Source organism: Pseudophryne corroboree, chromosome 10 (genome assembly GCF_028390025.1).
Source record: "Pseudophryne corroboree isolate aPseCor3 chromosome 10, aPseCor3.hap2, whole genome shotgun sequence".
In the NCBI taxonomy this organism is placed as follows: Eukaryota; Metazoa; Chordata; class Amphibia; order Anura; family Myobatrachidae; genus Pseudophryne; species Pseudophryne corroboree.
This window is the reverse complement of record NC_086453.1, coordinates 343,815,787-343,829,643: the sequence shown is the minus strand read 5'-3', so window position 1 is coordinate 343,829,643 and position 13,857 is coordinate 343,815,787. Positions and strand designations below refer to the sequence as shown.

General features: G+C 47.5%; 1 protein-coding gene across 7 annotated transcripts in view; it reads left to right on the top strand.

The window, feature by feature from the left end:
* The window catches only part of APLP2 (amyloid beta precursor like protein 2), an 85,089-nt gene that overhangs the window by 52,997 nt on the left and 18,235 nt on the right, over positions 1 to 13,857 (top strand). For 4 of the 7 annotated variants that reach the window (XM_063943638.1, XM_063943639.1, XM_063943636.1 and 1 more), the window contains exons 2-8: positions 1,302 to 1,475; positions 1,813 to 1,942; positions 2,900 to 3,012; positions 9,536 to 9,753; positions 9,982 to 10,193; positions 11,375 to 11,542; positions 13,683 to 13,813. In XM_063943638.1, the coding sequence (XP_063799708.1) occupies positions 1,302 to 1,475; positions 1,813 to 1,942; positions 2,900 to 3,012; positions 9,536 to 9,753; positions 9,982 to 10,193; positions 11,375 to 11,542; positions 13,683 to 13,813 (1,146 nt within the window). The remainder of the gene's footprint in view (positions 1 to 1,301; positions 1,476 to 1,812; positions 1,943 to 2,899; positions 3,013 to 9,535; positions 9,754 to 9,981; positions 10,194 to 11,374; positions 11,543 to 13,682; positions 13,814 to 13,857) is intronic. The other 3 variants (XM_063943642.1, XM_063943641.1, XM_063943640.1) reach the window with 1 other exon arrangement.

Genomic DNA, 13,857 nt, shown 5'->3' with positions numbered 1-13,857 from the left:
CCACGCAGTACATTTGCGCCATTATAGAAGGGCGTCCTGTTATATCCCTAAGCACCTTGAATCCTATTAGTGAGTACGATAGGAAACTGAAGACCACCACTGGGCTCCTTGCTTTATCAACATGAGGTCTGATATCTGCTTAGAAAGCTTTCCTATCGCAGCGTTTCTATTGGTTGGCCTGTGCCTGGGTGCGTTGGCGCCAGTGCATCCCGCTTTATGTATAATGGGACAAGTGGCGACTTCTGCATTTGGACGTATCGCGCAGAAAGAATGCTGCATTCTCTGCTGCGGATGACCAGATCGCCCTCGGTAACACTACCAGCCATCCCTGTGAGCTGGGGATTAGCGTTACGCTGCTCCACACACGTGAGCCGGCTTACCAAGCATGTGCTCCAAATGCCAACACGCAGGGGGAAAGGAAACAATTTAGGTCAGGAGCTGTTCAAAGAAAAATAAAAAAATTGATTTCTACTATGGGAGTTAACATGTACAACAATATTTTTGCTAAAACAGAGTGAGACCCCCATTGTCCTGTCCGATGTACTGTAGTGGCTCGTGTGCAGGCCGAGGCCTGTTCTTATGGTTGCCATCCTGCTTTCTGAGGTAATACACTTAAGTTTTGTTTGGAAGAGGTGAATGGAAAAACAAAAAAAGCTTTTTTTTTTTTTTTTTTTTTTTAAATAACCTGTAGCCCATTATGTTGAGTTTTTCTGTTTGTGGAGTCTGGTTCTTAGATGTCTGAGATGTGCAGTATTAATGTACATACACCTGGCAGATTCACACCTCATTTGAACAACTGAGAACCGGGATCACCAACGTGACCCAGGTTTAGTTTTATTTTAGCCACTTGTCATATTGCCATAGTCTGCATTGATGGCACTGCCAGTATATCTTAGCGTCACACTGGTCTTTAAAGTACTAAGCGAATTGGTTAATATACAGGGGGAGGTTATAGGTATAACTTACCATGGAATAGCATAATACCTGGAGGCTAACATGAGTGGTGGTACACAGTAGGGCGATTCTCTGTGAACGGTTTCTATACCACAAATATGAGCGTCCCGCGCATCACGTACAGTTGTTATTAATTCTAGAAGAAACAGTTTACTGTAGTGGAAACCTTTTCTGGTGTGGTGGTGGTGGGTTTTTTTTTGTTTTGTTTTCTACCAACAAATTATTTAAGGCATTGCCTTTTCAGTGAACTGGTATGTAGAAAGCTGGGGTTACCGATGTGCGTTCCAATAGTTAAGCAGTAATGCTCGTTCTAGAATACCGCCGTAAATATTCTTTTCTTTCTACAGGCCCTGGCGGCAAATGCTGCCGTAGGATTCGCGGTGTCCGAGCCGCAAGTGGCGATGTTCTGCGGAAAATTGAACATGCACATAAACGTTCAGACTGGCAAATGGGAACCCGATCCTTCAGGAAGCAAGAGCTGTGTCCAGACCAAGGAGGAGGTTTTACAGTATTGCCAGGAGGTGAGTGGAATCAAGATATCAAGATGTTGGTATTATATGGGGTTATTACTGTATAATTGTAGATTGGATGTATCCCTCCATATCTAATGCAATGTCCTACTTTGTCTCAAAGCATTTTCCTCTGTTTGACCTGTAATGTTGCGGCTGCTCCTGGTCCAGCTGTCTCACGTTCCATTTGCATCAGTGTTTAGGGGACCAGGGGACCTGTGAAAGTTGCAGTATGGAAAACCCACATGAAACACATGAAACGCGTCATGTGAAAGGTTCTGTAGATGGGGGCAGATAAATGCAGCGGTCTCTCATAATTCATCTCTCGCTCCTCTCCCTTGTTATATAGGTCTACCCAGACTTTCAGATCAGCAACGTAGTGGAGGCCAACCAGCCCGTCAGCATTGATAACTGGTGTAAGAAGGGCAAGAAGAACTGCAAGGGACACAGTCATATCGTCCTGCCCTACAATTGTCTGGGTAAATATCCGCCATCCCAGCCATTGATATGATTGATTGTAGCCTATACATTACCAAAAAATCAGGTTATTATATAGCTAGTAACATCGCTCGCAAGGTAGGAAACGTCTCTCCTCCCTCTTCCCTTAAGGAATAGTGACGCCCCCACTTAACGTCCGGACACCTCTCCAGAGCCAGGCCCAGCGAATCACGTTCACCCTGCACTGAGCTGCTATTGATAACACGCTGCCTTAGGCCGGATTCCGTGGGTAATTAATATACCTGATTTGTAATCAATCGAGGCGGCAGATCTAACTCCTCAGAATTTGTGGCCACATCCTAAGCATGGCTTATTGAACCATCAAGGTCACAGCTATTGCATCCCAGAAGCCATTCCTGCTAGTGATTTATTGACTGGCGTTTTCTGCTTGTCTCGTGGTGTAATTTACTTTCCGCAGAAATGATCTTTACTGCATTCCTGCGGGATTTATTACTTCAGTACAAGCATCCTATTATCAGTGTGGACAAAGGAGCAAACCTATATTTTTACCTGTAGACTTCGATATAGCCTTTTACAAATGGGGCAGTTATTATTCTCAGGCTAGTTTTTGTTCGGTCGGAGCATTGAAATATTTAGGTCTCTTACACACTCCTGAATTATACATCCGTATGTTAAGGGAGAACCCGTTAATGCCAGAGCGCTTGGGCCGTCATTTAATTTTCCAGTAGCACACTGAGATCTTTTTTGGCTGTGTTGGTAATCTTGAGGGAGATTTGGCAGAGGCTGGTAGCACATTAGAGCCTCCAAGAGTCTCTCTGATTGATGATGATTCCTAGGGTTTAGACTTCCAGCCTGAAGACCATTGAGAAATCTTATCTATTTTAATTGTGTGTCTCCTTGTTTTGATTTGTTTTTTTCTTTGGTGTCTTTTGTTCTTTTCATTACCTTTTTGTGATGACCACTTTATGCTTCTGTAGTGGGAGACTTCGTCAGTGATGTTCTTCTAGTGCCTGAGAAATGCAAGTTCTTCCACAAGGAACGGATGGATGTGTGCGAGAGTCACCAACATTGGCAGAACGTGGCTAGAGAGGTAATATTGAATGTTTATTACTGTAACTGTGCGGGGTGCATTGATTTTTGACAACTTATGATCTATTGCTTATCTGTAAGGTAAAAAAACAAACTTCCAGCACAGAGACTCTTTGTAAAATGGTACTGGTTCAATAACTGGTTCCTCTTGAACTCTCAAGAATCTCCCAATCAATGCCTTTTGAAAAGTCTGAAAATGTCATTCGTAAAAGATATTGTACGTTTCATTTCATCTTTATAGAAGGTTAATTCTGCTATTTGGGCCTGATAACCTACTGCAACCGATAGAAAACGGCTGCCTACCTTATTATGACATACAACTCTGGCACTTATCATCAACGCGTTTCATTGTCTTAAGAAGAGGGCAGCGACCCATGAAACGCGTAATACAAGGAAACTAAAATTGACACAAGCCTATGAGATGTTACCGGCTCAGATTACCTTCGTTTTGTAATAAATAAAGGAATTAACGCTTAAGTGCAGGTTGGCTAGATAAATCTAAACTGAATACCAATGTTCCTGATCTCTGTCTCTATTGTTTAGGACCAATAGTGGTAAAAGTAAGCGTGAATGGTCTGACAAAGGTATAGATTTTCCAAAAATATTTATTTCTCTTGCGTCCTAGAGGATGCTGGGGTCCATATTAGTACCATGGGGTATAGACTGGTCCACCAGGAGCTATTGGCACTTTAAGATTTTAACAGTGTGGGCTGGCTCCTCCCTCTGCCCCTCCTACCAGACTCGGTTTAGAAAATGTGCCTGGAGGAGCTGGTCACAGCTAGCGGAGCTCTACAGAGCTTCTTTAGAAAAGTTTATTTTAGAGTTTTTTTTCGTTTACAAAGAGGCTGCAGGCAACAGCCTCCCTGCATCGAGGAAATGAGGGGGTGGCAGCAGAATGCCGACACCCCCTTACAGAGCTGAAGTGTGGCGAGTGAGTCATCGGCTTCCTAACAAGCCGATCTGAAGATGGCGGCTACAGCGTAGGAGCGCAGTACTAACTGCGCTCCGGGGAGCTCAGCGGTACTTGGGTGCGGCGCTGTGAGAGGCGCCCTGAGCCGGTGCCTTAACCCTACACTGACCAGAAAGCCTGTCTGGGTCCGCGGATCTCAGCCAGCACAAAATCCTCAGGCCAGTATAATTTTGGAAGAGCGGAAAGACAGCGCCATTAAGGGGGCGGAGCTTCTCAGAGCGGACCCAGCAGCACTCGGCGCCATTTTCCTGCCTGCAGACACGCTGCCAGTGGAAGAGCAGTCCCTCCAGAGCACCTCCAGCTATCTGTACGGTACCAGGGTGTTGTAGAAGGGAGCGGAGGCTGTGTAAAGACTGTGTCACCTATTAAGGGACACAGTCAGCGCTGGTTAAGGGTCTCCCTATATCTATATAGCGCTGTGTGTGGGTTGGCTCCAATCTCTGTGTGTGTCTGCCATTCTTGGGGGGGGGGGGGGGACTCTGTCTGCCCTGTGTGTTTGTGGGGTGTACAAGCAAACATGTCTAGAGACTCGGTCTCATATGCTGCAGAGGATTTATCTTCTCAGAAAGATCCCATCCCATGTAATCAGGATTGCACTGTTGTAGCGCAGATCCCAGCTAGAGAACCGGAGTGGTTAACCTCTTAGGGGGGCTATTTCTCAGATTTCTGAAAGGGTTGCTAGGACTGAGCATGCTACTCGGGTATTGCAGTCCTCTATGGCAGTATGGTCCGATACTGCTCCCTCGGGGCCCCCTGCGGTACATTCTCACAAACGTGCTCTTGCCCAGATTATGCAGGATGATACGGATACCGATTCTGACACAGCAGACGGTGATGGGAATGTGTCGAGGGGGTCGGCATCGCTTGCTATGGGGGTGCAGTTGATGATTGAGGCCATGCGGGATGTGTTAATATTTCTGACACACCTCCTGAGCAGGTTGAGGAGGTCTTTTTCACGGACAGTAAGAAAGCCCCTCTCACCTTCCCGGCATCTAAGGAATTAAATGCTATATTTGAAAAAGCCTGGGAAAACCCGGAGAAAAAATTCCAGATCCCTAAAATGGGAGTCTCCGCCTATAGTTGACGCCTCTGTCTCTAGGCTGTCAAAACAGGGTGGTCTTACCAGTCCCGGAATCTACCGTGTTGAAAGACCCGGCAGATCGCAAAGTGGATGGTACGCTCAAATCCATATACACGGCTTCAGGGGCTATACTGCGGCCTACTGTTGCTTGTGCATGTATTTCAAAAGCTATAGCAAAGTGGTCAATCACTCTGCAGGAGGACTTGACTACGATGGATAAAGGTGACGTTGATTTATTTTTACGTAACATACAGGATTCTGCAGGGTTCCTGGTAGAAACCATGAAGGATCTGGGTTCCATGGCTGCGGGGATATCCTCCATGTCCGTCTCGGCTCGCAGGGGTCTCTAGCTGCGCCAATGGTCTGTGGACGTGGAATCCAGGAAAAGTGTGGAGAGCCTACCCTATACAGGTCAGGCTCTGTTTGGGGAGGCGCTGGATGCGTGGATTGCCACGGCTACAGCGGGTAAGTCTCCTTTTCTCCCCTCTGCTGCACCGGCAACGAGGGAAGCCTTTTACTCCCAACGCGTCACAGTCCTTTCGGCCCACTAGACCTAGAAAGAACAAGCCCTCTCACACCTCCTTTAGAGGTGGTCGTGCCAAATCCAAAAAGCCTGCTCCCGCAGGTTCCCAGGACCAGAAGCCTGCTTCTGGTACCTCAAAGTACTCAGCATGACGGACTGCAAAGCCTGGAGGAAGGTCAGGTGGGAGCAAGACCCCGGCATTTCAGCCACGTCTGGGTGTCGTCTGGCCTGGACCCCTGGATACAGGATATTGTGTCCCGGTGGTACAGGCTGGAGTTTCAAATTCTCCCACCTCAGATTCTTCAAATCAGGCTTGCAGGCTTTGCCGGCAGACAGGGCTATTCTACTGGACGCTATCCGAAAATTGCTAGTGTCCGAGGTCATTGTTCCAGTCCACCTCATCAGGTTACTATTCAGACCTTTTTGTGGTTCCGAAGCCGGATGGTTCAGTAAGGCCAATTCTGAACTTGAAATCTTTGAACCCTTATCTCAGGGACTTCAAATTCAAGATGGAGTCTCTGAGGGCAGTTATCTCAGGACTGACGGAGGGGGAGTTCCTGGTGTCCCTGGACATCAAGGATGCATACCTCCACATTCCCATTTGGTCGCCGCATCAGGCTTATCTCAGGTTTGCACTGTTAGACGATCTCTATCAGTTTCAGGCACTGCCGTTCGGTCTCTCCACGGCACCGAGGGTCTCCACCAAGGTGATGGCAGAGATGATGGTTCTCCTCCGCAAGCAGGTGGTGAACATAATTCCGTATCTGGACAATCTGCTGATCAAGGCATCGTCCAAGGAGAAGTTAAGATCCATTGCTCTCACGACGCATCTGCTCAAGGAGCACGGTTGTATTCTGAACCTTCCAAAGTCTCATCTGGAGCCGAGAAGGAGGCTGTCTTCCTGGGGATGATCCTCGACACGGAGGTGCAGAGGGTGTTTCTACCGGTGGAGAAAGCTTTGGTGATTCAAACCATGGTTTGGGATGTCTTGAAGCCTGCCAGGGTGTCAGTTCATCAGTGAATCCGCCTTCTGAGGAAGAAGGTTGCCTCCTACGAGGCTCTGCAGTACGGAAGGTTTCATGCTCTCTTCTTTCAACTGGATCTCTTGGACCAGTGGTCGGGATCTCGCCTACACATGCACCAGAGGATATGTCTGTCTCTGAAAGCCAGGTTTTCGCTCCTCTGGTGGCTACAACTACCACACCTTCTGGAGGGCCGAAGGTTCGGAGTCCAGGACTGGATCCTTCTAACCACGGATGCAAGTCTTAAGAGGTTGGGGAGCAATCGCTCAAGGGGAAATCTTCCAAGGAAGGTGGTCGAGTCAGGAGTCCCTTCTTCCAATAAACATCCTGGAGCTAAGGGCTGTATACAACGGCCTTCTTCAAGCAGCACACCTTCTACAGGATCGGGCTCTTCAGGTGCAGTCTGACAACGTGACCGCAGTGGCCTACATAAACTGACAAGGCGGAACGAAGAGCAGGGCTGCTATGTCGGAGTTGACAAAAATCCTCCTCTGGTCATAAAGGCACGCTGTAGCGATGTCAGCAATCTTCATTCCAAGGGGAGAAGACAACTGGGAAGCGGACTTTCTCAGCAGACACGATCTACATCCAGGAGAGTGGGGCCTCCACCCGGAGGTGTTCGAGGAGGTAACCAGTTGGTGGGGGGTTCCTCACATAGACATAATGGCCTCCCGCCTCAACAAGAAGCTGCGGAGGTACTGTTCCAGGTCGAGGGACCCACAGGCAGTGGCGGTGGACGCACTAGTAACGCCGTGGGTGTTCATGTCGTATTCCCTCCACTTCCTCTAATTCCAAGAGTTCTACAACTTGTAAAAAGAACAAAAGTTCTGGCAATCCTCATTGCTCCAGACTTGCCAAGGAGGGCTTGGTACGCAGATCTGCTGGATCTACTGCTGGAAGATCCAAGGCCCCTACGTCTTCGAGAGGATCTTCTACTGCAGGGGCCGTTCGCTTATCAAGACTTAACGCGGCTACGTTTGACGGCATGGCTGTTGAGCTCCAGATCTTAGCTCGGAAGGGCATTCCGAGTGAGGTTATTCCTACCCTGATACAGGCTAGGAAGGGTGTGACGTCTAAACATTACCATCGAATTTGGAAAAAATGTGTCTTGGTGTGAATCCAAGAAATTTCCTGCGGTGGAGTTTCAACTTGGACGTTTTCTCCTTTTCCTGCAAGCAGGTGTGGATATGGACCTGAGATTGGGCTCCATCAAGGTCCAGATTTCAGCTTTGTCTATTTTCTTCCAGAAACAATTGGCTGTCCTCCCTGAGGTTCAGACCTTTTTGAAAGGGGTTCTGCACATCCAGCCTCCCTTTGTGGCGCCAACGGCCCCATGGGATCTTGATGTGGTGTTGCAGTTCCTGCAATCGGATTGGTTAGAGCCTCTACAGGAGGCTGAAATCAAGTTTCTCACTTGGAAGGAGGTAACTTTGTTGGCCTTGGCTTCTGCTCGACGTGTGTCGGAGTTGGGGGCTTTGTCCTGTAAAAGTCCCTATCTGGTCTTCCACAAAGATAGGGCGGAACTCAGGATTCGTCCACAGTTCCTTGCTAAGGTTGTGTCGGCTTTTCATATCAACCAACCTATTGTGGTGCCAGTGGCTACTGACTCCTCAATTGCTTCTAAGGCCTTGGATGTTGTGAGGACTTTAAAGATTTATGTGAAGAGGACTACTCGTCTCAGGAAATCTGACTCTGTTTGTCCTCTATGAGCCCAAGAAAATTGGGTATCCTGTTTCTATGCAGTCGATTTCTCGCTGGATCAGGTTCACCATCCAGCATGCCTATTCTACAGCAGGATTGCCGTGTCCAAAATCGGTTAAGGCCCACTCTACTCGTAAAGTGGGTTCTTCCAGGGCGGCTGCCCGGGGTGTCTCAGCCTTACAGCTTTGCAGCTACTTGGTCTGGTTCGAACGCGTTGGATAAGTTCTACTAGTTCGATACTATGGCCTCTGATGACCTCAAGTTTGGTCAAGCAGTTCTGCAGGAGCCTGCGCGCTCTCCCTCCCGTTCTGGGAGCTTTGGTACATCCCCATGGTACTAATGTGGAACTCCGCATCCTCTAGGATGTAAGAGAAAATCGGATTTTAATTACCTACCGGTAAATCCTTTTCTCGTAGTCCGTAGAGGATGCTGGGTGGGCGCCCATCGCTTCTTTATCCTGTAGTGGTTATTTGGTTCAGTACTACCTGGTTCCTAGGTAAGTTCTGTGTTCGTTCCTGTTTCAGTACTGTTTCAGCTGTTGCCGAGTTCTCCGGCCTGTTGGCCGGATATGCCTTGTTGTGTGAGCTGGTATGAATCTTGCCACTATCTGTGCATTTTCTTCTCTCGAAGTATGTCTTCTCCTCGGGCACAGTTTCTATACGGAGTCTGGTAGGGGGGCATAGAGGGAGGAGCCAGCCCACATTCTCAAACTCTTAAAGTGCTAATGGCTCCTGGTGGACCCGTCTATACCCCGTGGTACTAATATGGACCCCAGCATCCTCTACGGATTACGAGAAAAGGATTTACATTGTTGCGTTTTCATTATATGCAATGGTCACTAGCTAACCGTAATATAGAATATTACTGGTTGAGGATCTCCAATGGAATTGTGCTATTAGTCCTGACATTACTCCAGTAATAGGCTGCTTGTCATTTAAAGACTTTGAACATGATCCCCATCACTCTGTGCAATGTGCTCTGCAGTTGATTGGGCTGACTGTTGCAATGAATTAATGAATTCATCCCATGCTACGCCTTATTAAGTGAAGTGGATATTTGGGAGTATGGCGCATTATACTCTAATTGGGGGTTACATTGTGTTGTGTAATCCATATAGTTTCCCCTAGGTGAGGAAGATCGCTGGTTTGAGTAAACAGTCATGGTAATGATATGGAAGTTTGATGGCGCAGATCCTAACCCATCCCACTCCTTTTCTGACCCCTCCAGGCCTGTATGACAGAGGTCATGGTCTTGCACAGTTACGGCATGCTGCTTCCATGCGCCATCGATCAATTCCGCGGTACGGAATATGTCTGCTGTCCCCAGGCCAAGAAGGTAGAGGAACCGCTCTCCAAGGAGGTAGATGAGGAGGGGGAGGATGATGATGATGAGGAGGAGGATGATGAGCAGGAGGAAGAGGAAGATGATTATGACTCGTACAAAAGGTTTGTGTCTGCTGCAACGCACTTATCTTCCACAACTAGCAGCGTCCTTAAAGCCTCTCTTGGAGCTGCATCAAGGTGTCTGTTTTTAGTAGTACATGTATTATGCCTTATTGTTATCCTAGGAATCATTATTGCTAGTACTTCACTTTTCAAATAGTACTTTGATAGTGTTACCATTGTTGGCCCCGCCCATATTTTTGCAAACATTTTTTTTTCTTCCCTTCTCAGGGAGTTCCCAACAGAGGCAGATGTGGAGGACTTCACAGCTGCAGCAGCAGAGGATGAGGAGGAGGAGGTTGAGGATGAAGACGATGTGGTGGAAGACAGAGATTACTACTACGACAATTACAAGGATGAGGAGGACTACAACGAAGAGACTACCACAGAGGTGGTAAATGGACAGACATTATCTGGAAAAGAAATAATGTCAGACGTAAAAGGTGACTACTTAATGTTACTACGCTGGTTTTACTCATTCACTTTTCATTATCTGCTTCTCACTGTATGGTCTATTTCCTCAGTGGGTCGTATAGCAGTTCACTCATCCTCCACATTTTTTGACTGCAAACCTTATACTTGAAGAGGTCGAACGAGTGACCTCTAACCCATCAGCGTGCAACGTCTCCTATTTAGCATCACAGACTCCATCTATTCCCATATGTAAAAGTATAGAAGCATTCTTTATTCTTGTATATCCTCCTCTCGGAAAGCCGACGGCCAAGTCCCCTTCTAGTGATGCACTACGTCCTTTTTCTTGACTAATAAAAGCACGGCGGAAGCCAGTTCACTCCGCGGGTTAGGCGGTCTGTTCCCACCACCGGGTGCATCACTTCGTCATGAGAGCTCATTAAATCATAGTGAGGATCTTCAGGCGTTACAGCCTGTGTTGCTATTTTCTGCATGGTTTTATATTGCTACCTTTCTTTGTAATGCGTTATTTATGGTTTGGGGTTCCCAAGTGTCCTTGGGGGCGATAGGACTTAAAACTGTATACTGTAATGCGGCATAATTCTGGAATTTGAGGAAGGGGGTGGGGGGGGGGGGAGAGTTTGACTTTCCAGTCAGGATCCTCTAGATGGATCTTACAACCTGCGTATAGTGACCTGAGACCGTGCGCAGGCCCTGCAATATTGTCTGGGTGTGGCAGCACTTGGAAAGTATTTTCTATTTATGGAACTATATGAAACATTTTATACATCTTTATTTTCCTGTTGCTGCCTGATAAATCGTGCTGGACCTCATTACGGTCTTAGGAACATAGAGATATGGTCTTTTATTATAGAGCTCCACGGTATCTGCAAACAAATCCAGAGCAGAATTTTCCCCAATCTGGGTTATTTGATGTCATTGTAGAATGTGGGCAGCTAGCAGCCCTTGCACACGTTAGGGAACCGCCTGCAGGTTCTGTATCACAAGTACATGTTATGTGAGCAGTGGTATGAGTAACGTGTGCAGAGATCTCTGCAGGTTACAGTGTGCATTGAGTATAGAACAGAAGTCTTTATGTAAATGAGGGGCACTGACTAGAACAGAAGTGTTTATGTAAATGAGGGGCAGACGTGAATAATGTGTCTCCGCCTGGTTCCTCACTTCATGCTGTTTGTAACCCGTCTCCTCACAGCTGTCTGCTCTCAAGAGGCCATTACCGGTCCCTGCCGTGCCATGTTTATGCGCTGGCATTTCAATGCCCCCCTGAAAAAGTGTGTCCGGTTTGTATACGGCGGCTGCGGTGGGAACAGGAACAATTTTGAGTCTGAGGAGTATTGCATGGCGGTTTGCAAAGTGACCAGTAAGTCTCCTGCTCACCGTCTCGGGAGAGGCGGCTTTCCTTGGTGCACCACGCTAATTCTGGTGCAGCGGTGTCTGTTTTAACCCTTTCCATCCCAAAGGCGCTTCTCTTATCCATTCCAGTGGGCTCCACGCACTAAAACCGCTGCATTAGGACTATCACTTAGCTGGCATGGCATATGACCAACCCCTGGAGTGCTTCTGTTTTTATGAATGGATGTAAAGGGTTAAAGTATTTACCATCATGTCTGCAGCGTCTTTAATTGTTGCTGCGTCTGTTCCTCCTTCTGTCTCCCGCTTCCCAGCACCATGTCTGTCCGCAGCCTAATCTCTGAACAATCCAGCAATTGCTTTCTTCTTGTCTACACATGTGTGCCTGCGCTCCTCTAAATCATTCTGATCCCTGCCGATTAAATATACATCTATGTTGCTTAATGTCTCTCCTGGTTGGGACGGGAAAGCCGGCGTGGACTGCAAGGGGTGTTCTGTAACAGAGGCTCTACCTTCTGGGTAGGGGGGGGGGGTGTTCAGTGCTATTGAGGGTGGCGTATGGTCACATAGTGTCCTGACACCGAACACTCCCTTCAGTTTCCAATACTCTGCTGCTAATCCTCTTGCCAAAAGGAGTGAATGGTTGATGGTGTATAACCCCCTATGTGGAAAATATACTCTGGTGTTGGATCTGAACATTAAAGTAGTACATTGGATGCATTATTCTGAAGTAAAATCTGAGGAGGCACAGAGTACCTCGTGCCTCAGATGCGATTACTATTGGTGCAGCCCAGAGTTTGGCAGCCACCACTGTATAAAGTTGGAAAGTTTGTTAAGTAAGTGCATTGTGGGTGATTGTACTTGGAAGGGCGTCATTAATCGCTTTCTGGCGATGGGCGTTTAAGCTTTGGGCTCCTGTGAGAAAATCCTAGATATAAAGGTACAGATATGTCGGAACTCCTGTGCCCCATTTAATAAAAGGCCTAGAATATACATCTGCCTGCTAGGTTGGCTTCTGTGGCCCTGGCAGGACCCCTGTTCCTTGGCACCTTACTGCAGCCCACTGATTTTGCCAGACTGTCTCTGCACATATTTAATATCATTGCAGCGCATCGGATAACGGGGATCGTGGACAGATTTCTAGGTTCTCACTTAGCTAGAACTGCGTCTTCAGTGTTACTACAAGGACCCTACTATACTGATGTAACTGTGTCCTATTACATCTTCTGATCCAACACTTTTTTGTTACGCCAATCTGTCCAGCTTTCCTTCTGCTCTGTTGGTCTCTTTTTAAATCTTGTAAATGAGGTGATCATCATCCTAATGTTTTCTCCTCTGTGCTACTTACCGCACCTCCGCCTGTCCACCTTCATTCTGACGCTATGAGAGAAGTGGGAGGTAAATGGGGGCATACCTTTAAGAATGCTTAGATCAGAGGGGCAATGTGCTTCATATAACAAAAGTTATCTCAGTCTTAAACTTGTGGCACACTTGCTGTCGCTGGTTCCATTCCGCTAGACCCTCCTTTAGAAAACTCTAACTTGTTGAAAAGGGGTAATAATCCTGATACCTGTAAAGGGATAATGATCCTTGTCTCACAATGTCCATATAGGCGCCATACTTAATCTGTGGAACAATAACGTACGAAATCCTTTTTCATTACCAAGTTTTAAAAGTGGGTCGGCCCACTGCGCAGAGCGGTGACGGGCATTTCTTTGGGCCGAGCCAGTATTCCACCTGTCCATCATTTACTAGCGATTTTAATGACTTCACCGGTGAGTGCTGCGACGTGCTCCGCTACGGCAGACACCGGTGAACGGCGTCAACTGCCGGGTTTGACTGTTTGAAAATGGTTCACAAGCCGACCATGCATTTTGTAGTGATCACTGGTTTTGTAGCTGGAGGAAAGTTCTGCCCTCCCTGCCTTCCCCAGATTTAACATGCAGCGTATTGAGCTTTGTCAGTGGGTGGCCATCATGTAACATTTAATGTAACTTCGTGTTATATACTCATCCTCTCTCTTGCTTACCTTCATGTTCTGTTGCACTCCTTCTCCAATGTGAAGATGTGGTGAACCACGGGGGCAGGGGGGGGGTGGGGGTGTCTGTATTGATAATGGTGCATGGTACTGACCGTTGGTCTCTCCCTAGTTCCCACCACTGCCGCTCCAGCTGACGATGTGGACATCTATCTAGAGACTCCCGCTGATGACAATGAGCACGCCCGCTTCCAGAAAGCGAAAGAGCAGCTGGAAGTCAGACACCGGAACCGTATGGATCGGGTGAGTCCAGAGTTCCTGAACAAGTGTCTGTCTATGGGGGTGAG